Source organism: Podarcis vaucheri (assembly GCF_965113315.1).
Source record: "Podarcis vaucheri genome assembly, chromosome: 16".
NCBI classification, from domain to species: domain Eukaryota; kingdom Metazoa; phylum Chordata; class Lepidosauria; order Squamata; family Lacertidae; genus Podarcis; species Podarcis vaucheri.
The window spans coordinates 30,529,643-30,557,008 of record NC_138754.1 but is presented as its reverse complement, the minus strand read 5'-3'; the positions used below and the strand labels follow the sequence as shown (position 1 = coordinate 30,557,008).

The window sequence follows — 27,366 nt, the reverse complement described above, 5'->3', positions numbered from 1 at the left end:
GCCTGTGAAACAAATTTAACCCGTGAGGACATTACTCCCAAACCTCACCCCCCTGCCCTACGTCATATGTGGTGTCATAAGAACATGAGAAAAGCCTGTGGATCAGGCCAGAGGCTCATCTAGTGTTGGGCGGGTAGAGAGACATGCCTGCCAGTGCACAATTGAGAGCCTTAAAGTGCACTCCCAACTGTGAATTGGGAAGGGAAAGCCGTCTGAGACTCTGCTGCCCATCAGCTGTTGGACATTAGAGACAAAGCCTCAGCAGTTTTAAGACATTGCCCCGGGATCTTTATAAGTCCTCCAGAACTTCAGAGCACTCAGTCACCTGGCATCATTCCAACACCACCCACCTGTTAAATTTGGCCTGCAAGGCAGATCTGACCTGCCGAGGCGAAAAGGTTCCCTTCTCTGATCTATAGAGTTTGCTATCCAAATTACCGTATGCTGATGGCAATTCATGCTAATGGGTAACTTTTTCAGGCTACATAGTGGGATTTTATTATATAGGCTACCAGTGCAGGCCTTCTTTGACAGCTTCCTGAAGTTTGCTTGGAAATTTGGAATGCGTGAATTATGATTATGTACTGTTGGAGATATAATTGTGTATGCAGTATTTGTATATTTATATATACATACACATCCATGTATACATACATAAATGTATATATGTGTGTGTGTGTGTGTGTGTGTGACATAAACACACACACACAGGTTTTCTTGCAGGGGTGTTAATTTCCGCTTTTGTTTTTTTAGTTTATGCATAAAAATCAAATACAAATTAAATATGAATCATCTGGATGTGCTCTAGAACATTTTTTTACCATTTACTGGCTGCCTTACCTGCAGTGAGAACCCAGGGAGACTTTAAAAAGGGAATGGAAGTGGGCCTAATGGGGGAATCTGCCTGCCATTATTTACACTGAAAAAACTCAGTATAATTTAAGTAGTCCAAAAAACAAAAGAAATATTTAAAAGGCCGATGCAAATATAATACAGTAGAACCACTGTAAAACAGCAGTGGGGAGAGTGGTAATATTCCATGAGTTTCCAGAAGGGCCTCTCCAGGGAGAAATGAGAGGGAGCAGCAATGAGGTTTTGGGACAGTTTTTTCTCCAGCCACCCATCTTTGTGGTTTTCTCCCAGATGGATGCAAGCGGCAGGTGGCCTGTGTGGTATCGACTCAGCACGTGATGAGTCGTCAGCTATGTGGCAGGGTGATGCAAACATTTTGGAACCACATTGTGCTGGGGTGGTTCTCAGGAGCCTTCATCAAGTGTTTTTAACGCTGACCAGTTTTTCTCTTTATTCGCTGAGTCACATTGAAAGCAGAGGATGAAAGCCAAAGGATACTAGGGTATTAGTTATTTGGAACAGCACCAGAATGAACAGTCTATGTTTTGAGTAAGGCACCATCTGCACTATGCATTTAAAGCAGCATCATACTGCTTTGAAAAGACATGGCTTCCCACTCAAATAGTGTCGTTCGTTAAGGGTCCTGAGAGTTGTCGGGAGGCTGCCATTCCCCTCTCGGATCTACAGTTCCCAGAGTTCCCCTGAGAAGAGGGGCTGGCTGTTAAACCGCTCTGGGAAGGGTAACTATGTGAGCTGGCAGCAGGAGGAGCCTCCTCATGACTCTCAGCACCCGTAGCAAACTATGTTTCACAGGATTCTTTGGCGGAAGCCATGAATGATTAAAGTGGTTTGATACTGCTTTAAATGTGTAGTGCAGATGGGGCCTCATTTATTTAGCTGGGCTTCACAATGCAGATACAGTTGTACCTTGGTTGATGAACGCCTTGCGACTCGAACATTTTGGCTCCCGAACGCCGCAAACCCGGAAGTGAATGTTCTGGTTTTCAAACGTTCTTTGGAACCTGAACCTCTGATGCGGCTTCCGATTGGCCACAGGAGCTTCCTGCAGCCAATCAAAAGCCGCACCTTGGTTTCCAAACGTTTTGGAAGTCGAACGGACTTCCGGAACGGATTCCGTTTGACTTCCAAGGTACTGTACAGTCGTACAGTCATCTGTCATCTGTCATCTTACACAGGGGGTTGGTTTCAAGGGTTACGCTTAAATCGTGGGAGTCAAATGCATGTAAGTTGAGGGGTTGCTGTACTGGTTCTCTGGCCGCTTCTGTTCTTGGCAGGACAGGTGGTGGTCTAAATTTCCTGGGAAGCAAGTCCATCCCCATGCTGTCATTGTACAGAGAGTCCTCCAGGATGGCATTCTTGAGAGCTTTTATTGGCCTTGTTATCACGCCTTTATAGTGTTGAAATCTGGCCAGATTTTAAGCAGCCTTTTGCCTACACAGAAGAGCCTGGCCTGTACTTGTGAAGTATTCATGAGCCAAGAAGTGTTAGGTGTTGCTGAAGGATGTCTTTTTGGGGCCAATGGAGCATCTCGAGGGGAGGAGAAACTAGGACAGTTGAGAGAAGCAGACACGGCTCGTGGGTGTGGAAAAAATGTTCTGTTTTACAGTGAGCACTCAAAGGAGGGGTGGCAAATCTCAGACCTGAAGGTCAAATGTGGCCCTCAAAGTCTCCCTGTGTGGCCCTTAGGGCTTTCCCAGGCTACACACTCCCTTCTGGCTCCACTTCATGCCCTCCTGGAATATATTTTCTTGGCTGGAATGGGTCCTTCAACTCTGACCATGCCTCTTGTTTGCTTAGATGGAGGATCAAGAGGGGTGTGTGAGCAGTGTTCAAAATTAGTCAGGTGTCAGGCACATTATGCACCTGGCTTTTGACCACTTGCAACCATCTGGAGATCGTTGGATCTTGACTGTTTTTACACGCTAATGCCACATCCTGTAGAATTCTATCAGCTGTATTTTACCTGCCTTGCCCCCAAACTGGCAACTGGATATTACCGTTTTGGTGACTGTGTTGTTGTTTAGTCGTTTAGTCATGTCTGACTCTTCGTGACCCCATGAACCAAAGCACGCCAGGCACTTCTGTCTTCCACTGCCTCCCGCAGTTTGGTCAAACTCATGCTGGTAGCTTCAACAACACTATCCAATCATCTCATCCACTGTCGTCCCCTTCTTCTTGTGCCTCCATCTTTCCCAACATCAGGGTCTTTTCCAGGGAGTCTTCTCTTCTTATGAAGTGGCCAAAGTATTGGAGCCTCAGCTTCAGGATCTGTCCTTCCAGTGAGCACTCAGGGCTGATTTCCTTCAGAATGGAGAGGTCTGATCTTCTTGCAGTCTGTGGGACACTCAAGAGTCTCCTCCAGCACCAAAATTCAAAAGAATCAATTCTTTGGCGATCAGCCTTCTTTATGGTCCAGCTTTCACTTCCATACATCACTACTGGGAAAACCATAGCTTTTACTATACGGACCTTTGTTGGCAAGGTGATATCTCTACTTTTTAAGATGCTGTCTAGGTTTGTCATTGCTTTTTATGCCTGTTGTCTTTGTCCATGGAGTTTTCTTGGCAGGGATACTGGAGTGGCTTGCCGGTTCCTCCTCCAGGTGGATCACGTTTGGTCAAAACTCTCCACTATGACCTGTTCATCTTGGGTGCCCTGCATGGCATAGTTCATAGCTTCTCTGAGTTATTCTAGCCCCTTCGCCACGGCAAGGCAGTGATCCATGAAGGGGTCTGGGGACTGTAGCCTTGGCTTAAAGAGCCATTTGTCTCCTAGTTTATATTTCTTGAGTGTCTAACACTGTGTGAGAGTATTGTATGTAGAAACTCGAGTCAAAATTTGCATCCATGGCTCTGCCCTCTTTTGTTTCTGGCCCCGCCCACACTGGCATGTTCCTGCTCTCCCAGAAGGTTATACCCAGAAGGGAATGTGGCGCTTGGGATGGAGGAGGTTTCTGACCCCTACTTGTAAAGCAAGTGTGGGCCCTTAATGTCAGGGAAGCGGAGCCTGTGGCCCTCCAGGCATTGCCCTCCACTGGCCATGCTGACTGGGACTGATGGGAACTGGAGTCCAACAGCATCCTAAGAATTCAGGTTGGGGTTGATGGTAACTTTTATAAGCTCATCAAGGGGTCAACGAACTCAGAAGTTTGGGAAACCCTGACTGGTCAGAATACGAGCCGTGTCAGCCAAGTGTCAGTTCCAATTCTGCTTGTAACTAACAGAAGAAGAGCAGTGACTGGGTAGTGCCGAAAGGCGCCCCCCCCCAAGTCCTGAAGCACCCCCCCCCCCATCTTTGACGTCCAAAGGTTTTGCAGTATCTCACAGTATCTGACAGCTGGCTGGGCAGAATTGATTGAAAATATCCCCTTGGAGAAAGTGAGGGGGTGGGGAGAGGGCCCCCCCAGGCGCACAGCGATAACAAAGCTCTAGGTCTAATGACTGAACTGCTGGCACATTCTGCCTTTGAAAGCCCCGGCAACCGATAAAAAAGCAGCGGGGCTGCAGAGAGGCAGGCACGTCAGTAGTCGGCTTGTGAAAATGCTAAAATCAGTAGACTTGGCATGTCTGCGAATACATGGATTTTGTCTGGCTCGAGCAGCCTTCTGGCTGCAAGCGAGGCTTGCCTGTTTAATTGACTTGCGCATGCTTTTCCGTTAAGATTGGCTCCCAAAGCAGCTTAAAGCCATTTGAAATCCAAGAGATGTAAAAATCCATCGCAGTGTTGATGATGGTGGCGATGTGATAACACAGGTGTGAGCATAGCACTCTCTTTTGACCCCTGAGAGTTGATGAAGCACTCCTGGCCTGCACATGCGCAGTAGAACGATAGTAGTAGATCAAGGTGGCAAGAATTGACTGTACCACTTCAACCAGTGGGTGGGGAAGGTCTTTTTTTTTTAATGCTCCCATTTACTTTTTTAAAAAAGAAACATTTGCACAAACAAAAAACCAGCACATCAGGGAGATGTTTTGCCCTAGTCTTCTTTCTTGCACTGAGTTTTTTAAATTAAAACAACAAACATAGGGGAACACTGAAGATTATAACACACACAGTAGAGTAGACCTAGATGGAACCTAAACTCGATGTTCCACACCCTTCCTCTGTAGCGTGGCAAGCCTGCCATGTGGAAGTCCCTGCCAGTAGAGGTTTAACAGGAATTATCCCTGCCTGTTTTTGAACCTCTTCTGAAAACTGTATTCAAACAGACCTTTGAAATGAGGGTTTCATTATTGCCAACCAATCTTTATTGATTGATGCTTTTGTTGATTTTATTGCATTGTTGCTGTTTATCATGTTGCATTCCACACGGCTGTATTTTTATGAGGCTACAGGCTATAATTAGTTTATTGGTTGGTTGGTTGGTTGATTAAAGGTAGCAGGAATAAGGACTGACAGGTGGGCTGATGATCATGGCTTAATATCGGCATCTGTTGGATTAGAAGCTAAGATACTACTTTATTAATAAATAATAAAATGTGGAAAATTTGATTTGATTTGATATGTTAATTAGATATTCTTATTGGAAAATTAATAAACACTTTAAAAAACAATAATAATAAAATGTGGAAAATAAATGCCATTGATATAAGAACGGGATATCCCTGGTTGGCGCATCAGTAAGGTACATGTGCTTGTCTTGATTCATACCTAAAGATTCAGATGTCATTGCTTGAGCATGACTGTATAAGTGAGAAATAGCTAGGATATCAATAGTTAGAGGTTTAGAAAGATGGTATAGAAGAACATAAGAAAAGCCGTGCAGCAGGCTCAAGCCAAAGGCCCATGTAGTCCAGCGTTCTATTCTCACAGTGGCCAACCTGATGCCTACAGGAAGCCTGTAGACAGGTCGTGAGTGCAGCAGCGCTCTCCTCACCTGTGATTTCCAGCGAGTGACATAGACACCATCACTAAGAGCCATTGGGTGGGGTTGCACTGAAAGGAGCAGGTTCACAGCTTAGGGGTGCTCCTGAATTCAACCAGTTATGACCCCTCTTGGACAAAGATTATTTGACCACAGTACTCCATGCTCTGCTAATTCCCAGACTGGATTATTGCAATGCACTTTTTCTATGGGGTGCCCTTGAAGGTGACTTCAAAAACTTCAGCTGGTTCAAAAAGCAGCAACCAGGGTCCTGGCCGGGGTTCCGTTTAGATCTCATGCAACCCCGTTTTAAAACCGCTCTCAGTTCATTTGTGGGCCTCATTCAAGGTGCTTGTTATAACACCTTTAAAGTCCTAAATGACTCGGGACCCCCCTACCAAAACTGTCTCCTTCCTTATGGACCCTCTGAGGTGGGGTCCAATTATATAGTGACAGCTGGGTTGTTGTTGTTGTTGCTTTGAAAGAAAGTAAAGGAAAGATTCAGAGCATAAGATTGTTACGTAATTAAGGAATGAAGGTGTCACTTCTGTACCTGCTGGAAGGATGGAATTGGCTTCTCTTTCCGACAGGGAAAAGAAACCTGGGCTGGTTTCTAACCGCGCTTCGTTCTGATAAGGTTGCTAAGAAACCACTTGCTTGCCCGAGCATTGTCTGCCTCGGGCGATGCACGCAGTGGCCATGGGAACGCACTGATAGCTTTTTACAGGGGGGGGGGGAATTGCAGGGAAGTGGTTGTCCTCATTTACCAAGCTGCAGCCCACAAAATAGTTCCAAAGTAAAGAAGCAATTTGTCTCTTATCAACCTCTGGTAGGTTTTGTTATTGGTTTCTAGAATGCTGAAGTGGGACTTTGTATTCTCACAGGCACTTCGACTTCGAGCTAATTTAATTCCTCCCCTCCTTGCCTTTTAAGAGAGCCATTGCAAAATGTGTTTATTGCCCCAACTGTGTTGCTACTTTTTTAAAAAAGAATCACAGGCTGTGCACCAGCTATTGCTAAAAGCTGCTTATTTTCTTTTTGATTCACAGACAAAAATGAACATACTTGCTTTATCTGCCCTTTCAACTATGCCATCATTCACCACTTAAAAACAGAGTCATCCAGTTAGACAGTTAGTTGTGCTCGTAAGAATGTACAAAGAACCCCCCGCTGGATCAGACCAGAGGCCTGTCGGATCCAGAGACGCGTTTTCCACTGTAGCCAGTTGGATGCCTCCAGGAAGCCCAATTGCCCATCTTCTGTTGTTGTTTCCCAGTGAGTTGTATTCAGAGACATGGCAACTCTGATCCTGGAGGAAATAATACAGCCATAAAGACCAGCAGCCATTGATATCCTCTATGAACTTCTGTAATTTTTTAAAAGGTTGTTCAGTCATTTAGTCGTGTCCGACTCTTCGTGACCCCCTGGACCAGAGCACGCCAGGCACTCCTGTCTTCCACTGCCTCCCACAGTTTGGTCAAACTCATGCTGGTAGCTTCAATAACACTCTCCAACCATTTCGTCCTCTGTCGTCCCCTTTTCTTTGTGCCTTCCATCTTTCCCAACATCAGGGTCTTTTCCAGGAAGTCTTCTCTTCTCATGAGGTGGCCAAAGTATTGGAGCCTCAGCTTCAGGATCTGTCCTTCCAGTGAGCACTCAGGGCTGATTTCCTTCAGAATGGAGAGGTCTGATCTTCTTGCAGTCCATGGGACTCTCAAGAGTCTCCTCCAGCACCATAATTCAAAAGCATCAATTCTTTGGCGATCAGCCTTCTTTATGGTCCAGCTCTCACTTCCATACATCACTACTGGGAAAACCATAGCTTTTACTATACGGACCTTTGTTGACAAAGTGATGTCTCTGCTTTTTAAGATGCTGTCTAGGTTTGTCATTGCTTTTCTCCCAAACTTGAATCTACCACCATACAAATATTTGAAAGATTGCCTCTTTTCCTACAGGCCTATTGAATTTAGCAAGATCAGTGGTACTATGCCTCTGAATTCTATTGCTGTGGAAGATCAGGAAGTAGGGTGCTATTGCACTCAACGTCCCGGTTTGGGGATTCCCAGCGGCGTCTAGTAGAGACTACTTTGAGAACAGATTACTATACTAGATGGGCCTTTGATTTGACCCAGCAGGACTTGTCTTTGGTTCTTAAAGTTCCAGGAGGGGAAACATCAGGTGCAGTTCATGAGTTCATCTGAATTGCAGTTTGCCTAGGTTTAGTACAACTTCGTCCGAAAAGAAATTGCTGTTGAAATGGTAAAATAGAAAGCTGGCAGGAGGGAATAAAGAACAGGGACATGTTAGCTCTAGTTTGATGGGAAATAGTCTACAATATTGTTGGGGGGGAGGAATACGTTGAGACCTGCGTAGAAATATTGTTTCGCTTGGTAAATTAGACCGGAACAATTCCAGCCAGGTAATGCGTCATTGTGTGTGTGATACAATGGGTGTTAAAAAGAAGAATGGAAACACATAATCATTGTTTTGACTGTGTGAAAGACATTCTTTAATTACAACTGCCTAATGCTTTTTTATTATTTTCCAGACTCCTAAAACCTGTGAAAACTTCATTAAACTGTGCAAGAAAAATTACTACGACGGGACTATTTTTCACAGATCAATTCGTAATTTTGTGGTGAGTATTGGGAGTGGGGGATAAAGCTTTTTTATCTCCAGTGTTTTGTGACCAGAGCAGAAAACTATAGTTATGTCAAGAGGCATTAATTTTCACTCTTTGTGGGGGTTTTGTGTGTGTTTTGTGTTTTTTCCAAATCTCCTTCTGGGCTAGAATTTGCCACAGACAAAAAAATAAGGCTGACGTTAATAGAAAGAGAATATTCCTTGAGAACAAGATCGCTTTTCTGGAGTAAGAGCAACATCTGATTGCCTAGCAACCTGCGTTGAATAAGTCAGGCTGTCATCAGCCGTTTCCAAGCACTCAGAAAGGAAGAATGTTGTCATCGCTCAGTTTTCATTCAGACTCCATGGCTTGTGACATTTGATACTTGGGTTCACTGGGCGATATGAAAGGCCAGACTCTGAATTGCATTACTCTATTTTTTTTTAATAAAATTTTTATTGGTTTTACAATTTTTTATACACAATACAAACAAATAAAAAGACAGACAAACATGTATAATTTCATATCCTTTTTTTCATAAACCTCACTTCTCGGACTCCCCCAAACCTCCCCTTTCTGCATCCAAAATTTCAAAATTGTTTCAGCAAATCCTAAATTTAATCTTATCAAATATATTCCTTCATTATTCTTTTCTTTAACTTGATCTTTTATCGCTGTAATCTCCTTATCTTTCTAAAGAACCTCAACATTTTAACATTCATCAATTTTATAATATTTCTTAAGATAGATTTTAAATTTCTTCCAATCTTCTTCCGCCGTCTCTTTCCCCTGGTCACGGATTCTGCCAGTCATTTCAGCCAATGTCATATAGTCCATCACCTTCATCTGCCATTCTTCCAGAGTGGGTAGGTCTTGTGTCATCCCTGAACTGCATTACTCTAAGGGACTTGGTGCTTAGAGTGCCAGACCAGGACCCCAAAGACCAGGTTTCGAATCTCCACTCTCTGGGCTCACCTCGGGCCGGTCTCTATCTCTCAGCCTAACCTCTACCTCCCAGGGTTTCTGCGAGGAGAAGAGAAATGGAGAAGGGGAGAGCAATGTCTGCCACCTTGAGCTCCTTGGAGGAATGGAGGGATATAGATATAGCAGTAATCACCTTTTAGCACATGAAATTGCCACTGCATATTCATCAGTTCCCAGTGGCGTAGCGTGGGGGGTGCAGGGGGGCCCGGCTGCACCGGGCGCAACATCTGGGGGTTAGGGTTAAGGGGCGCAAATCCACGGGTTAGGGGGCGCAAATTACTTGCCTTGCCCCGGGTGCTGACAACCCACGCTACGCCACTGTCAGTTCCACACAACCCACACATTGTCCATTGGTTCTGTTGTGGGGATAACTAGAGCGTAGACAAGAGAGGAAACAAGGGTCCCATTTCCTTGATAGTATAACAACAACAACAACAACAACAACAACATATTTATTATTTAAACCCTGCCCATCTGGCTGGGCTTCCCCAGCCACTCTGGACGGCTCCCAATAGAACACAGTCAAACCTCAGTTTTCAATCATCTCTGTTGCTGAACGTTTTGGCTCCTGAACATCAAAAACCCGGAAGTACGTGTTCCGGTTTTCAAACGTTTTTTGGAAGCCGAACATCCGACGTGGCAGACAAGCAGCTTCCAATTGGCTCTTCCTATTTGCAAGAGCCAATCAGAAGCCGCACCTTGGAAATCAGACGTTTCGGAAGTCAAACGTCCTTCCGGAACAGATTACGTTCGACTTCCGAGGTGCCACTGTGTTAAAAACACGATAAAACATCAGACAATAAAAACTCCCCTAAACAGGACTGCCTTCAGATGTCTTCTAAAAGTCAGCTGCATTAGAACATAAGAAGTGCCTGCTGGATCAGGCCAGTGGCCCACCTAGCTCAGGATCCTGTTCTCATGGTGGCCAACCAATGACAGAGCTGAATACAGGGTACCCCCAGACTGCACACTTGATCCTATCCACAGCAAGTAATCTAGCTCCTTGACTCAGGGTCTGCCCATCAGCAGAGCCTCTGCCTTCTTGGCACCCAATTATTCCATCTGCATCCATTCTCCCCACCTCTTCCCACCCTAAACCTTCTATATCTTTTGATTCCACAGATCCAAGGAGGGGATCCAACAGGAACAGGAACAGGTAAGCAAACTGGGTTGATTCCTTACCTGCAGTTGGGTCGCTCATGATTTGAAATAAATCCCATCTTTTAAAGCTGGAAACCCCTTAAGCCAGTGGTTGCAACAGGCTGCCTGCTTACCCCTTCTGTTCACAGTCAACACTTCAGGGTGCAAGGCTCAGCGTACTGTTTATATTTTTATGCCCACCATTTATGAAAGGGGAGGGGATAGACTATTTTAGGTAAAGCAAATTGGCAGGATAAGTGTGCTTGGTGAATTTTTCGGTTATTGGAACGGAAGCATTAAGCTGAACGGGACTAATTGGAATTCCTTGATGGCCCTTTGCTTTATTGACAACCCAAGTGGTTACATTATAGAATGTTAAAGCTTGTTTCCTCTGGGATTTTAGGAAATGGAAATGTGATTTGTTTTCAGGTTAATTGTAATGATTCGCATGCCTTGAATTAATTGTGAACGAAATACCGAGATACGTCATTGGTCGTTCTAGCTCAGCACCAACACTGACTGGCAGCAGCTCTCTGAGCCACAGACCTCACCCAAATTGCCTGCAGTTCTTAAATTGTTTGCTGTGCATTAGCTGCATTGCCTCCCCACAACCCACTCCAGAGTAAGTCATTTTGAGAAGTGCAGAATGGGGGCGGGGGGCGGAGAGAGATGCTTTGGCTTCAAGCAAGGCCTTTGTTATGTTCAGAATGAAAGAGATGTTTGTGGAATTGCTCCTGGCTCAAGAATGGCCAGTTCCATCCAAGTTCAATCTTGCTATTAGTGCCTCGATCGCTTCATGAAGTTAAGAACAAAAGTTTTCTTGTTCCTCATATACTCCCCCCCCCCCGCATCTTCCTGCCCACCCCCCAGATCTGCCCTTGCTTTCTTTGCTGGTATGGACACCTTGAAAGGCGGTCAAGAACAGCATAGACTAAAGGCAGATGCCCCGTGAATGAAGTGGGGAACTGTTCTCAAGGGTACTCTCCTGAACCCAGCTGACCCGTCCTATCTCTTAGTATCAGTGACTCCGGAGGCATCCAAGCAAGAGCCGTCAAATATCTGTCTCGTTAGACTTGCTAGATGCTTTGCATGCTTCCAGGTCGCCCACAGTTCTTTCGCAGATAGCAGATCAAAGAACTATAGGGTTGGAAGGGACCCCCAAGGGATCTAGTCCAACCCAAACATTTGCAGGGCATGTAATAAAGCAAGTGTGCTGTAGTGGTTAAGAGCGGTAGTCTCGTAATCTGGGGAACCGGGTTCGCGTCTCCGCTCCTCCACATGCAGCTGCTGGCTGACCTTGGGCCAGTCACACTTCTTTGAAGTCTCTCAGCCCCACTCACCTCACAGTTTGTTGTGGGGGAGGAAGGGAAAGGAGATTGTTAGCCGCTTTGAGACTCCTGAAGGGGAGTGAAAGGCGGGATATCAAATCCAAACTCCTCTTCTTCTTCTTCAAGCTGAAGACTTGTCTGATTAGTTCACTGGCTTGGGGGGTCCTGTGGGCAAAATTCAGCCTCCCCACTCACCTCTTTGGACCAGGTGCTTTCTGACATGTCTTTTAAAGCCCATCGTGTGGTCAAGCGCTCAGTCCTTCTTTCCCCAAAGGGTCTACGATCCAGTCGGAGTCTGCTGGCTGAAGTGCCTCCTAGGGATTCAGATGCAGGCTCTGGTGCCAACAGATCCATGTGGGAAGGAGCAGGTGGTAGATCAGTCTCCAGTCTGAGGCTACTTTTAGCGTAAAAGGTAAAGGGACCCCTGACCATTAGGTCCAGTCGCGGATGACTCTGGGGTTGCGGCGCCCATCTTGCTTTATTGGCCAAGGGAGCCGGCGTACAGCTCCCAGGTCATGTGGCCAGCATGACTAAGCCGCTTCTGGCGAACCAGAGCAGTGCACGGAAACGCGGTTTACCTTCCCGCCAGAGCAGTACCTATTTATCTACTTGCACTTTGATGTGCTTTTGAACTGCTAGGTTGGCAGGAGCTGGGACTGAACAACGGGAGCTCACCCGTTTGAACCGCTCACCTTCTGATCGGCAAGCCCTAGTCTTTGTGGTTTAAGCCACAGCGCCACCTGCGTCCCTTACTTTTGGAGTAGCACACTGCATATGAGGCTGGGTAGCTCAGTCGGTAGAGCATGAGACTCTTAATCCCAGGCTCATGGGTTCGAGCCCCATGTTGGATGAAAGTTTTCTGGATTGCAGGGGTTGGACTGGACGACCCTTGTGGCCCTTCCAGCTGTACAAGTCTGTGATTCTGTCTTTCCTGGGCCTGCACACACAAAGCACTGTGGCACCACTTTAAACAGTTGTGGCTTCGTAGTTCTCTGTGAAAAGGGGTTGAATTTTAAACCACTATGGGAATTGTACCTCTGGTATGGCAGCCTTAAGCAATTATAGCCCCCAGAATTCTCTGGGGGGAAGCCATGACTTTTTGAAGTGGTGTAATAGTGCTTTAAATGTTTGGCCCCTGGTTTGGGGCAGTGACACAAGTAGCATCTGAGGGGGGAAACTGTAAATCCTCGTAGTAGGAATTGCAGGGAACCGAACTGCAAGTGCCAATAAAACGCCCAGAAGGGGACTTTACTTGATTCATTCTTCTTCTTTTGTTTAAAAAGAAGAAGATAAGTTATCTTCACACTGAGGGCAACGTTTCCATCTTGCTTCCATCTCCGCTCACTTCCCTTGAATTCGACTTGAGTATGCCTGCTGGCTCAGCGGGCCTCAGAGTTCCCTCCCTCAGAGCTCGTAGCAACTTTTGCAAAGCCGCCGCTTAAGCGATTCTGGAAAGGAGCTCTTCCCAGCAGCCACCATCATTCAGAGTGAATTAGGGGGAGTCACTCTTATTGCATGCTTCAGAGCCGTGTGGCTAAATCACAGACACAAAGAGAGCAATCTCCCTCTCGACCGGTACAGGGAAGGCTGCTCTGTGCTGCCACGGATCCTGTTCCTGTGATTGCGCACAGATTACCAGCCTCCCTACCCGCCCCCCCTCTACAATTTCACTGAGGGGTCGGGTTTCAGTTATTGCTGCGGTTATCAGCTGGCAGAAGCAGAGACCGAGAGACTTGTGGAAAGTGTGGGAAATTAGACTGTAGTTCCCATTTGCAGAGTATGCGGAAGACAGCCCTGGGTCATTTGACCCTTTCGTTCTCTCCCTGCTCCCCCTTTAAAAACTACGCAAGACACTCTCTTTTACAGTTTAAAGAACTTACAACTTTAGTGTGCTTTCAGTTGCGGATTAAATATATACAGTGGAACCTCGTGTTACATACCGTCCTCCTTGTGAACTCTGCAGGTTACGAGCTCCGCTAACCTGGAAGTAGATGCCCCTTGTTGTGAACTTTGCCCTGGGATGCAAGTGGAAGTCGCGAGGCAGCAGTGGGAGGCACCATTAGCGAAAGTGCGCTTTGTGTTACGAGCGGTTTCGGGTTACAAACGGACCTCCGGAACAGATTAAGTTCGTAACCGGAGGTACCACTGTACAGTGGTACCTCTGGATGTGAACGGGATCCGTTCCGGAGCCCCGTTCTCATGCTGAAGTGAATGTAAGACGCGCCCGTGCGTCTGCATGTTCACGGGTCGCATTTCACAGCTTCCGCGCATGCGCGCAACGTCATTTTGAGCATATGCGCATGCGCGAGCAGCGAAACCCGGACGTAACATGCTCTGTTACTTCCGGGTCACCGCAGAGTGCAACCCGGAAATATTTAAGTTGAAGCATATTCATCCCGAGGTATGACTGTATAAGGAGTAAATCTCTACACAAATCCGGAATGGAGTCCCTAAGACGGTTGGATGGCGCCTTGTACGCCTCCTTCCAGCAACTCCTGCAGCCCAGCTGGTGCCAAATGTATTGCTCTGCTTTCCTTTGGGCCACATCAGAGAGGCTGAGAGTGGGCTCTTGTTGTCTGGGCAGCCCAGGACCTCTATACATACCGCCCAGCCTTGCATCCCAGGGAAATCACTTAGCAGTTTGACTTCACACCCCACCCCAGGCGCACGACATTGTCTCTCAGGACAGATGGAGGCCAACAATATGTTTGGGGAGGGTGTGTTAAAGCAGATGTTACGCATTCTAAACCTGTGGAGTGCGGTACATGGAATATTTAAAATTAACAACCAAGAGTATTAAAGAACTGGAGTGGTTACATTGCCAATTGCGGAATAAGTGGCATTCTGGCTCAATATACTGTTTTTGGTTCTCTTAACGGTATGTAGCTATTTAAGATTCCCCTTACTCTATGCAGCTGCTTAAGAGCTTCAGATGCGTGCTTAGAAGAAGCAATCAGAATGCTACCTTCCTCTTAATCTAATTCAGTATTTCAGTCCTGAGGCAAGCCTGATTTACATTGCAGCCAGACTAGAAATATTCCTTTATCTTAACAAGTCATGTGGCATTTGAAATTCCTTGTGGTAATCGGTCTTAAGGATTTGCTGTAATGTGCGCTGTGCTCCCTGTTGCACAGAGAGGGAGAGAGATAAAAGCTCAGAGACTTCCATTTCCAGAAACTAGGGAGGATTTGCCCCGAGGCTCCCTCTGCATTGTATTAAATTGGTTTAACTGGCATGCCAATCCACAAGCAAGGCTGGGAAGTGCCACTGTGTGGCGACCAGGCAATCTCAGGTGCCCGCTTAGGCATCGCACCGAAGCAGAGGACGGACGTGCGCCATTGAGAAAGAGAACACAAGCTTGTATGGATTTGTGTTTTCTTAATAATAATGATGATGATGCATTTGCTAATTTGTAAGTATAGATAAAAATTCTGGAAATGTGGCTAGAATTTAAATTCCACAAAACACAAGCCAAAAGACTCCCCATCCAAATACCTTCCAAATAAATTATTTGCTACCCAAATCAACACAGGAAACTACCTTGTACTGAGTCAAACCATCAGTTCATCTAGTTTCATATTGTAGGCCATGGGTAGGCAAACTAAGGCCCGGGGGCCGGATCCGGCCCAATCGCCTTCTGAATCCGGCCCACGGACGGTCCGGGAATCCTCGTGTTTTTACATGAGTAGAATGTGTCCTTTTATTTAAAATGCATCTCTGGGTTATTTGTGGGGCATAGGAATTCGTTCTCCCCCCCAAAATATATATATATATATATAGTCTGGCTCCCTACAAGGTCTGAGGGACAGTGGACCGGCCCCCTGCTGAAAAAGTTTGCAGACCCCTGTTGTAGGCACTGGCTGACTGTGGTTTGCCAGGTTATTGGGCAAGGGACATTCCTGCTTAGAGATGCTCTATCTCTGAGTTATGGCTCTTCTCCAGGACAGTTCCTATTCACACACATCACCCTTCAAATCAACTCCCAACTCACTTAATTATGCCCATTGGCCATCACCACCTCTTACATTTTAAATTAACTGGGTACACAAAAGCAGTGAGTTGGGTATTCTACCATGGGCTGAGGTAGCAAGCAGCTGGTTTTGTCTCCTTCCTTATTCTGCAGCCCACTTTCCAAGGGAGAACATGAAACCCTTGCTCTTTGTGATTATTATTCTTGTTGTCGTCGTCCAAATAAAGGTGGCAGTGGTGGCCTTAAGTGGATTTTTGATTCCCCCCAATCCCCTGTAGACCAACACAGCAACTACTGCACCTTGGATTTTTAGTTTTTACTAGCACCCCATCTTTTGCCAGCTAAGGAAAGTCTCAAAATGGCAGCACAGGGGATCAGAATTACACGCTGCACGCCAAGCACCATATTCCTAGGTGACCTGTGTATACAGGAACAAATCCACACCTGAGCTTGCAGTTCTTGCACCAGATACTAAAAATGCACCAAGAGAGCTTCAAAAGCATTCAGTGAATAGTCCCTTTTTACAGGTGAGGAGCACTGAAGTGGAGATAGAATAAATTAACTCAAGGCTAGTTTAGTGGCAGCATTCATAAGTTTGAAACCTTTCATTAACATCTGGGGGAACTTCCAAGCCCCCTTGGGATTCCCATTTGGGGGACCCCTCCCTTTCTGCAAAGAAAAAAACATGCCCCTGGAACCAGTGGCGGAGCTTCATGCTCTCTGGGGGGGCAGAGAGCAGGTAGGGGTGGAACTGGTGTGAGTCCTGGGGGCATAGCACGCCACCTGTGGGGGTGTGGCGCCCAGCGCAGGGGGGCAGCCACGATGGCACCCCATCGGGATCGTGCTGCCAGGGGCAGTGCGGCCCCCCCCCCCCCCGCACTCCTCTTCCTCCGCCAGTGGCTGGAACACTTGGGAGGCCAATTTGGAGGAGAAAAGCAGATAACGGGGAGAGGGTTAAGCTCCTCATCTTTTGCTGTTTTTCAGCTCAAAAGCCACCCCAGCCCCACTGAAGCCACCTTTCCTTTAACAAAGAGGCCGCCTGGGGGATTGTTACAAACACCTACAGTGTGGGTTAACCCCAGTGTCACAAGGGAGAACGAAAGCAAGCTGCCGGTTGGTTGAACAAGAAGCCCTCCCACTTCATTCGCCCAATCCCCTTCCTTCACATCCGCCCCGCTTCCACCCAACTAAGTAAAGTGGCAATTCATTTTGAAATTGCCATGCATGATGCGTTTCCCACCTACACCTTTTGTTTGGAATATTGCAGGTTTTGTTATTTTAACAGGCCCCTGTGGCAAGCATCAAGCTCGCAAGGGAGAACACATCTTTTCCGTGGCAACAGAGCTGAGTTGCTATGGTTTTGAGAAGCAGTCTGGAGAATGCATGGCCGCTTCAATATCTCTGGGGAGGAAGCATTGCAAACGCCTGTCTCTTCCCCCCACCCCAGTACTCCCACCCTGCGCACACACAAACACATAATTTATTTTTGTGTTCCTCACCCGCTCCTTCTATTTAAAAGTCACTATTTTAGGATACCCAAAAGATTGGTATCTCATCTCTTATGTGGCCAGCCAGTCACTGTGCTCTGTAAGAGAGGGCCATTTCTAGCCCAGAATAGCTAGGCTACTGCCCTCCAGGCACTGGAGGTCTTCTCCCAGTTAGATTGCTGCAGTGTGCTTTATGTGGGGCTGCCCTTGAGGTTGGCCTGGAAGCTGCAGCCAGTGCAGAATGCAGCTGCTCGGCTGCTCTGTGGGGCAGACTATGGCTACAGTGCTAGACTGCTGCTTGAAGAATTGCCCTGGCTGTCAGCTCGCTAACTGGAAAAGTTGAAGGAGTTGGTTGCCTAACGCCACCTACTTTGTGAGCAGGATACCAGAAAAGATACTTCACTCCTTATACCAGCGGTTCTCAACCTGTGGGTCCCCAGATGTTATTGGACTACAACTCCCATCATCCCTGAGCTCAGGCCTTGCTAGCTAGGGGTGATGGGAGTTGTAGTTTAGCAACATCTGGGGACCCACAGGTTGAGAAATGCTGCCTTATACAGTGGAACCTCAGCTTACATATGGCTCTACAGTGGTGCCCCGCAAGACGAATGCCTCGCAAGACGGAAAACTCGCTAGACGAAAGAGTTTTCCGTTTTGGAGGTGCTTCGCAAAACGAATTTCCTATGGGCTTGCTTCGCAAGACGACAATGTCTTGCGAGTTCCTGCTGGTTTTTTCCCCCTCCCCCCCCTTTTCTAAGCCGCTAAGCCGCTTATCAGTTGATCCGATCAGCAGATAAGCCGCTAAAAGCCGCTAATAGCGCTAATCCGCTAATCCTTCAATGGGCTTGCTTCGCAAGACGAAAAAACCGCTAGACGAAGAGAATCACAGAACGGATTCTTTTCGTCTTGCAAGGCACCACTGTACTTACATACAATTCCAGTTACAACCTTAGGTAGGTGCTTCAACTTATGAGCTTTCCTCTAGATATGAACAGAGGCCTTGCCAGCAGCCCAGAGCTCACCCGGCCGGCTGCGGAGCAGTGCTGAGGCCTCCGCCGCTGGGGAGAGGGCCCCCATCCCACTCCTAAGCTGTGGAAGAGGTGCCGCCTGCAAGAGGCACAGCAGGGCACACTGCAGCCCCAAACCCCGCCAAGGAACTAACCAAGGAACTAACCTGAGGAAGTCCAGAGAAGAAAAAAAGTGACCCTGGCCAAAGTGAATCAGTTCTTTCCTGACCCTTGCCCTACCCCCAGCTTGTAGCCAGGTAAGCCCACCCACCCTCAGTGCACGTAAGGAGAAAAAAAATGTTATTTTTTTATCTACAATACTGTCTTATTTATTTTATAGTACAGTACATTGATTATTGCCTTCATTTTATGGATTGTTAGACAGTAAAATCCGTGTTAAATTGCTGTATTGGGGGGGCGGAGGAGGGAGGGCTCTCGGACCCCATCAGAGCATCGTGCCTCTTTCCCCAAGCCCAGGAAGCATTTGCCCAGCTTAGGGATGCTCTGGCAGGATCCTGGAGCCCTGCTGCCTCCTTCCCAAAGCCGAGGAAGGGGGGGCTCTTCACCTGGGCAGCAGTGCCCTGGTAGGTAGGTGAGGGAGCATCAGGCAGCTGACCTGCCCTCGTTGCCCAGCCTTGGCATCAGGCCATGCCCCTCCCCATGCCCTGCCCATGCCCCCTGCTTGCTGATGAGCACCGGCACTATTTTCCCTGGAAAGAAAATACAGTGGTACCTCGGGATACATACGCTTCAGGTTACAGACTCCGCTAACCCAGAAATAGTACCTCAGGTTAAGAACTTTGCTTCAGGATGCGAACAGAAATCGTGCTGCAGCGGGAAGCCCCATTAGCTAAAGCGGTGCTTCAGGTTAAGAACAGTTTCAGGTTAAGAACGGACCTCCAGAACAAATTAAGTACTTAACCCGAGGTACCACTGAACTGTACAAAAGCAATACTGAGGCTAAAGAGGAAGCAGGCAGCCTCTGCCACCCCCTAAGTAAAAGAAGGATTGGAAGGGATCGAGACAAAGGTGGACGGGGCTAAGCCCCGTTTCCCCAATCGAGCAGACTCCATTGCCAGTAGCTTCTGGTCTGCTTCTCCTTATCCCTTCCCTTGGATTCTTCTCCCCTGCTCACTTTGCAGCCTACGTGTTCTGAAAGCCTCCTGAGTACAGCAGAGGCTTTTGGAAGCGGCTGTTCCGCCAGTGATGCGATTCCTCCAGAGGATCATTAAGGTTGTTCTGCAAGCCAAGCTACCTTCTCTGCTTGTTGCAGATGCGTTTTCTGGTGTTTTGTTTCTGGTAATGATGCAAAGTGTGGGGAGGGGGGAGAGAAATCGACTGTATAACTCTGGGAGTGACTCATCTCAGAATGTTCTCTCCTGATTAGGAATAGTCCTGGAGGAAAATGAAAATGTCACATCTGTCATAAATAACATGACAGTGAGGAGCCCAAAGCAGATGAGCTGCATGCACTCAACCTGAGGTCCCCTTTTGTCTCTGCTCAAGGTGGGGACCAGCTCCTTAGAGGGCTCAAAGCTGCAGCATTGCAAGTCCCACATGAATCGGAGGGAGGTTGGAGATTTTGGGGGCAGCTGCATATGCCCCATGGGGGTTCTGGGAGATGGATAATGGCCACCTTTTGAGCAGAAGCTTCCGTGATCCCAGTGGAATCCAACAAGGCAGATAGCAAGCTCATTCTCCCAGGGGGCTGTCTGTTGTTTTAGGACTAGCTACCCTGTGACTCTCTGGATGTTGTGGGACTGCAGCTCCGATCATCCCAGACTACTGGTTTTGCAGAGCTGCTGAGATTTGGTCCAGCAATGTAACACGGAGGGTAGCAGTCTAGCCTGTTCTGCTTTATGTAGCCCAGACAGCCACCATCTACAAACGAGAGAGGCATTTGCAGGCATGGGGAAGGTTTGCAGAAGTTCTCATTTATAATCGGTAGAAGGGCACACAAACTGCTCATTGACTACTGAACATCCTCACTGGCCATGGAATGCCAACACTTAGTTTGAACTGGTGGGAGGAGGAATGGAGTATCCTGGAAGAAGGCATGGCTGGATGGGACGTAGAGCCCAAAGCACTAAAAAATGAGCTTACCCTCCAAGAAACCTAGCCCACGGGTGGTGTGTCCTGCTTTGCCACATCCAAAATAGACTGAAGCACGTGATGTAGTGGTTTTGGCTATGTGCAAAAATAAGGATCAAACAGACTCAGCAACGGAGAATAAGAAGGTGAAGTTTATTGCCAGGCAATAAGGACCCAGTTTGGAATAGCTTCCAAAAGGAACTGGGACCCCGATTGACAGAAATCCAGAGGTCTTTATACCTGAGCAAATCACAGCAAATCATAGATCATGAGACAACCATGAGGGACTCACAATATTGTCAGCAAAAATCAGCCAATCAGCAAGCTGTTGTCACGCTTCTAGCTCCTGGCCAAGCACTGGTCAAGCACAGGGTTCTAGTTCTGCTTTCCGATGCTCCCAGTGACGCTCAGTCTAACCTTTCCCCCAGTTATGACAGGACAGGGAGTTTTGGAGTTTTTTGTGGTTTTGCTCTTCCTGTTCTGTGGATTAATTTAGCCTGTATCTGAGGGGAATTTGTACCAGAATCTCTGATTCATGTCTTCCCTTTGACCGGGGTAAAGGTAAAGGTAAAGGTACCCCTGCCCGAACGGGCCAGTCTTGCCAGACTCTGGGGTTTGTGCGCCCATCTCACATCTATTGGCCGGGGGCCAGCGCTGTCCGGAGACACTTCCGGGTCACGTGGCCAGCGTGACAACGCTGCTCTGGCGAGCCAGAGCCGCACACGGAACGCCGTTTACCTTCCCGCTGGTAAGCGGTACCTATTTATCTACTTGCCCCCGGGGGTGCTTTCGAACTGCTAGGTTGGCAGGCGCTGGGACCGAGCAGCGGGAGCGCACCCCGCCGCGGGGATTCGAACCGCCGACCTTTCGATCGGCAAGCCCTAGGCGCTGAGGCTTTAGCCCACAGCGCCACCCGCGTCCCCTTGACCGGGGTACACTGATGTTTGTAGGGGAAAGGTCGGTTCCTAACTTTGCTGTTCCAAGCAGTTTGCGGTTAGCTAAAGCACAGCTTCCCTTTGATTCAAAATGGATTATAAAATACTGTAATCCTTGATTTGTGTAAGCATATATGAATATATATTGAATATATTGATTATTGATAACTGGTTATATGGATAGTATAGGGGTAGCCCTCCCTTCCTTGCCTCAGCCCCAAATTGCCAGCATTTCTCTTGCCAGTGGAAGAGGAGTGGGCGACGGATGGACATCTGCGGGTGTGCCACCTATGCGACTTCTTCTGCCTGAAGCGGCAGCTTCACCTTGCCTAATGACTGGGCCGGCTCTGGCCGATCCTTACGTTATCATAATGGCACCGATGTCTGGGCTGGACAGGAGTCCAAAGTGGTCGGGGAATGTGCAGGCAGGGGAGAGGATGTGCAAGCAGGCAAATACGAGGACAATCATGGGGAAGGGGTCCACAATTGGTGGGGTTCTGTGGCAGGTGCTGTGGAAGTGGGGACCCAAGGGGAAGAGACCAGGCAGCCTGAGACAGTCGGGACAGAAAGGAGGCGGGAGAAGAGTTGCAGGGAATCTCAGAGGCGGAAGAGGCTGCCGTGGTCTCCGGGAAAGCCATGCCTTTGGAATGTCTCCTGTCCTCCCCTCCGCGGTCTCTACGCACAAGGTGGGGCTTGAAGCCACGGGACTAGCTGGAATCACTGAGAGTTTGCGCAGACTGCCTCAGACAAGGGGTTTTTGGTAAGCTGAAAGGGGCCTGGTTGCGCTGTTGCTTCAACTGTCTGGACTGAAGACCAGAGAGAAGACTGGTCTGAGACCAGAGAGAAGAGACGGTGGAAGAAGATTGGAAGACATTTAAAGAATATTTGAAAAAATACGTTAATATTTAAATCTTAGAATAGCTTCGGAAGTGGATACACGCTGTAGGGTTAGAAGTAGAAGATAGTGTATTTTAAAATAGTATTATTTGTAAGTGATAAAATGTGAAGATTTTTAATGGTAAAAGTGTGATTAAAAAAAATGGTTAAAAATTATGATCTTTGTAAACTGCTAAAGATGAGGTAAAATGAAAATCAGATAGGGGGGACTTGGGGAAGCCCACCTAACAATGTTTAGAAAAAATAAGGCAAGAATTTGTTGGTATTGTTTGTTTTTCCGTTTGTGTTGTTTAGTTCTGTTATAAAATGAATAAAAAAATTGGGGGGGGGAATCAACTGTCTGGATTGGAGTGTGGGACTGCAGAAGTAGATCACCTAGGCAGGTGGTGCTTTGCCAATAAAGAAATACACTTCCAAAAAGCTTTTCCTCCTTGGTCTGGGTGTGCTCGGGACAGCCGCCCGTCTTACAAAACAGTCCCTCATAGCAGCTTCTGGGATTGCTTGTAACACAGCAATAGCAAAAGCCCAGGGAGAGAAAAACAAGTCTCTAACCTGGTGTCAGCAAAGTTGCCAGGCGGGTTTTGCTGGGGAGAGTCAGTGCTGAGCTCAATGGACCAGCGGCTTGTCTCGGTATGGCACAACCTTTCCTTGTGGCATTTTGACATACCTTGTGCCTGTGTGTTTGGGACTTGGTGTGACCAGGTGTGGACTTACAGTAGTAATAATAATAATGTTTATTTCAGGGGGAGAGTCATATTGGGGGAAGCCTTTCAAAGATGAGTTCAAGCCCAACCTGTCCCACACAGGACGTGGCGTCCTCAGCATGGCTAATACCGGACCCAACAATAACAAGTCCCAGTTGTGAGTAGTCTTGGCTCTCCTCTATCTCAAACCCATTTAAGGAGCATGCAGAATTCTGTGAAAAGCTTGGGGCTGGGTCTAACAGATTCACCCTTCACAGCCTCTCTTACCTGTTTTTAAGGCTTACGCGATCCTGTTACTGCTTTTAATCCTCTTGTTTGCCCTTTGCACAATTCTAATTTTTCTGCAAGCAACCTGCAAGGCTGTTAATGGAAAGGTAGAATCCTTGTGAGGAATCTTGTTTTACCATGGGTTGTTGGACTACAACTCCCATCATCCACGACCCATTAACCACACTTCCTAGGGCTGATGGTAGTTGTAGTCCAACACCACCAGGATGGGGAACCCCTCCCCTAATTTTTTGCCTTCTGGCTTCTGTCTTTGAAATTCTCCAGGGTGTGTGTGTGTGTGTGTGTGTGTGTGTGTGTGTGTGTGTGTATACACACACACACACACACACACACACAGGAATACATTGAATTGAAATTGAGTATAACAGAGACAATACAGATATAGCGGCAGTTAAAATATATATATTAAATCTTGATCACTAAAATATAACCTAAAATTGTCATTTGAAACCTTAATCATTTTGGTAGTACAGCTTGTTCCCTAAGTTTTATGGCAGTCGCACAGAATTTGGCCACCCTTAGCGTGATCTCTATATCCTTATCCTCTACCAGGAGTTTTAGACATTGAAGTTCGGACCCATTTGGAGATTTTTGTATAACAGGAGTGATAAATATCCCCGTAGAAATGGCAGCATAACCAAACATGAGAGTATATATATATATATGAAATATTGATGTGTTCTGTGGCAGGTTTGTAAGGTCTGTGTGTTTTTCCCTCTCTCCAGCTTCATCACATTCCGATCCTGTGCATACCTGGACAGGAAACACACAGTGTTTGGAAGGTAAAAGAAACAAGTTTATTGCAACATACACCATGTTTTCCTATGTACTTGGGCAGCAGATAAATAGCTGGTGTAGTTAGAGTGGTTAGGACTGGGGAGACCTGTGTTTGATCTCCAGCTATGCCACAATAGCTCCACTGGAGAGCCTTGGGCTCATTCCCTTCCTTTCAGTCTAACCCGCCTTGCAAGGCTGGAGGATGGATGGGGACTTCCGGGTTAGCACCTCCGGTAATGGCTGAATTCCTCTGACTGGGAGGAATTCGCTTCGTGGAAATTAGGGTCTGACCGCCACGGCGAAGGCGGGGACCCACAAAACATCACAGGCGGGTGAAGCCTGTGAACGTGGGATTCGACTGGCACCTTTTGCGCCTCCCCTACTCGCGGGGAAACCCGGTTTCGGGGATCCGGAGCGACGTGGGGTGAGTGGCGCGGTGCTGTGAATTGACTGCTTCTTTCACGGAGTGAAGCCGCAATGCTGTTGCTGGAGAGCGCTGACTTTTTCCTGTGGACAATTCGATTTTAAAACAACTACCCGTGAGTAGAATGGAAAATTGGATTTTTAAACGTCTTAATTTGGTACCGAAACGGGGAGGTTTCAAACAGGAAGTCCGCCTCCCCCTTTTGTAAATAGACTGGAGCAAAACAAGCTGCAAGCTAAAGTCTTGGAAAGCTTTCCATAAAGGATTAAACTTCCATCGGCTAAAATCATCAAACCCCCCCTTGGAAGCAGGAGGAGAGGGGGGAATTTTTAGACTGCACAAGCCTGCAGGAGAGAGTGAAGAAAGTCAAATTACCACCGCTCTGAACCTGGAAACGGGCTGCTAGTAGGACTGAAGTTTTGGATATGTTCATTGACTGTGAATAGATCGTTTGTTGACAGTAAGTTAAAGAAGAGAAATACATTGTTTCCAATGTCTCCTTCTGCGTTTAAAAAGGAGTAAATTGAAACTAACTTTATTGTTTGAATTGTGCCTAAAAGGATTGATACAAATAGAAATTGTTTCCCCCTAGAGGAAGCTTTTGAAATTGTTACATGAGCTGAGTGGGGAATTTCCAGCTGTAAGACAAGACCGTGAGAATCTGGGATTGACCTTGGACTGTTAAGAATGTTGACAGAAGAAGCCTTAGTGGTTGCACTATGTAAGATTAATGACTCACTGGAACAGCTCCATAGGAAGACGGATGTGACGATTATAAAAATTGATAACTTGGAACAAAAAGTGACTAATTTTGGACAAAAAGTGAATATTAATACAGAAACTATTCAGGAATCGATACAGGGATCTACCTTGACATGGCAAATTGAGGAGAAGGTGGGGGAGAAAGTTGTTAGAGCCCCAGCCTCACAGATGCAATTTGATGACTATGAGTGGATGCCTTTTATGACGGAATCTAGAGAAAGCCAGACTTTGAGGATTGGAGCTCTGCTTTGACTGGAGAAGGAAAGTTGGATAGATCCCTTCATGCAGGGATTCATTGACTTTTGGGACTTGGACTTGGGCCAGGAGGAGACTGGAGTAGTGGGGACTGCTAGACTTGGAGGAACTTTGAAATACGACTGGAAATATCTTGTGAATTTTAGTTTTAATTATGGAGATCTGGCTGATTTGTCGAGAAGGAACAAAAACATTGCTAGGTGGGAATTTCCTCGAGATTTACTTTTCAGCATCAGAGGAAGGAAAATAAGAACAAGATCAGGAGAAGACAAAGTAAAGTGCATGTATAAACATGAAGAAGACTCGCAGAAGGGACTTGGAAAAGAGTTAAGAGCCTCGGACAGAAGATGACCAGGTTGATGAACTATATGGAATTGACAGAATTGACTGGCAGAATCCGAGACCAGGGAGAAGAGGCGGTGGAAGAATATTGGAAAAAGTTTAAAATCTATATATGGAAATAATGTAAAATTAATGAATGTTAGAAAAATGTTGGAAGGAAATTATATGGCTTTAGAAATGCTTTTAAGAATTAAGCATAAATAAGTATATAATTTTAATGGAAAACAAGGTTAAAATATGTTAAGATAATTATATGACAGAAAATAGAGAAAGACGGAAAGGATTTGCTGAAACAATTAATAAAAATGGAATACAAAAAGGGAGGTGAGAGGAGGTCGATGAAACAACGGAATGAAAGAGAGGATATTGTGATGGTATGATGTGTGTGTTTTGAATTGTTTTTGCTTTTATTTTGTTTAATGTGTTAATGTTGTGTTGTGTATTGTTTATATTATTGTATTGTATGTTTTTTTTTCTTCTTTTATTTTTCTTCTTTCTTTTTTGTAAGGTTTAAAAATAATAAATATTATTTTTTTAAAAAAAAAAAGGTTGGAGGATGGATGGCGGCTAACAGATTGAGGTTGAATCCTGACAAGACAGAAGTACTGTTTTTGGGGGGACAGGGAGCGGGTGGGTGTGGGGGATTCCCTGGTCTTGAATGGGGTAACTGTGCCCCTGAAGGACCAGGTGCGCAGCCTGGGAGTCATTTTGGACTCACAGCTGTCCATGGAGGCGCAGGTTAACTCTGTGTCCAGAGCAGCTGTCTACCAGCTCCACCTGGTACGCAGGCTGAGACCCTACCTGCCCGCGAACTGTCTCGCCAGAGTGGTGCATGCGCTAGTTATCTCCCGCTTGGACTACTGCAATGCGCTCTACATGGGGCTACCTTTGAAGGTGACCTGGAAACTGCAATTAATCCAGAATGCGGCAGCTAGACTGGTGACTGGGAGTGGCCGCCGGGACCACATAACACCAGTTCTGAGAGATCTGCATTGGCTCCCAGTACGTTTCCGAGCACAATTCAAAGTGTTGGTGCTGACCTTTAAAGCCCTAAACGGCCTCGGTCGTTTAGCCGATCGTTCAGCCCGGACGCTGAGGTCCAGCGCCGAGGGCCTTCTGGCGGTTCCCTCATTGCGAGAAGCAAAACTACAGGGAACCAGGCAGAGGGCCTTCTTGGTAGTGGCGCCCGCCCTGTGGAACGCCCTCCCACGAGATGTCAAAGCGATAAACAACTACCTGACATTCAGAAGACATCTTAAGGCAGCCCTGTTCAGGGAAGTTTTTAACGTGATATTTTAGTGTATTTTTGGTTTCTATGGAAGCCGCCCAGAGTGGCTGGGGAGGCCCAGCCAGATGGGCGGGGTATAAATAATAAATTGTTGTTGTTGTTGTTGTTGTTGTTGTTATCAGCAGATGCTGGCTTCGGATTTTGGGGAAGGGGAGACTTGAGCAAGAGTCCTTGCAATTTTTATTTACCGTATTTTTTGCTCTATAAGACTCACTTTTTCCCTCCTAAAAAGTAAGGGGAAATGTGTGTGCGTTCTATGGAGCGAATGCAGGCTGCGCAGCTATCCCAGAATCCAGAACAGCAAGAGGAATTGCTGCTTTCACT

The 27,366-nt window shown here is 46.8% G+C and overlaps 1 protein-coding gene across 1 annotated transcript in view; it reads left to right on the top strand.

Moving 5' to 3' along the window:
* PPIL2 (peptidylprolyl isomerase like 2) overlaps positions 1–27,366 on the top strand; it is a 73,958-nt gene that overhangs the window by 34,963 nt on the left and 11,629 nt on the right. The window contains exons 13-16 of the mRNA XM_082203301.1: positions 8,289–8,378; positions 10,470–10,503; positions 22,946–23,063; positions 23,920–23,976. Coding sequence (XP_082059427.1) covers positions 8,289–8,378; positions 10,470–10,503; positions 22,946–23,063; positions 23,920–23,976 — 299 coding nt within the window. The remainder of the gene's footprint in view (positions 1–8,288; positions 8,379–10,469; positions 10,504–22,945; positions 23,064–23,919; positions 23,977–27,366) is intronic.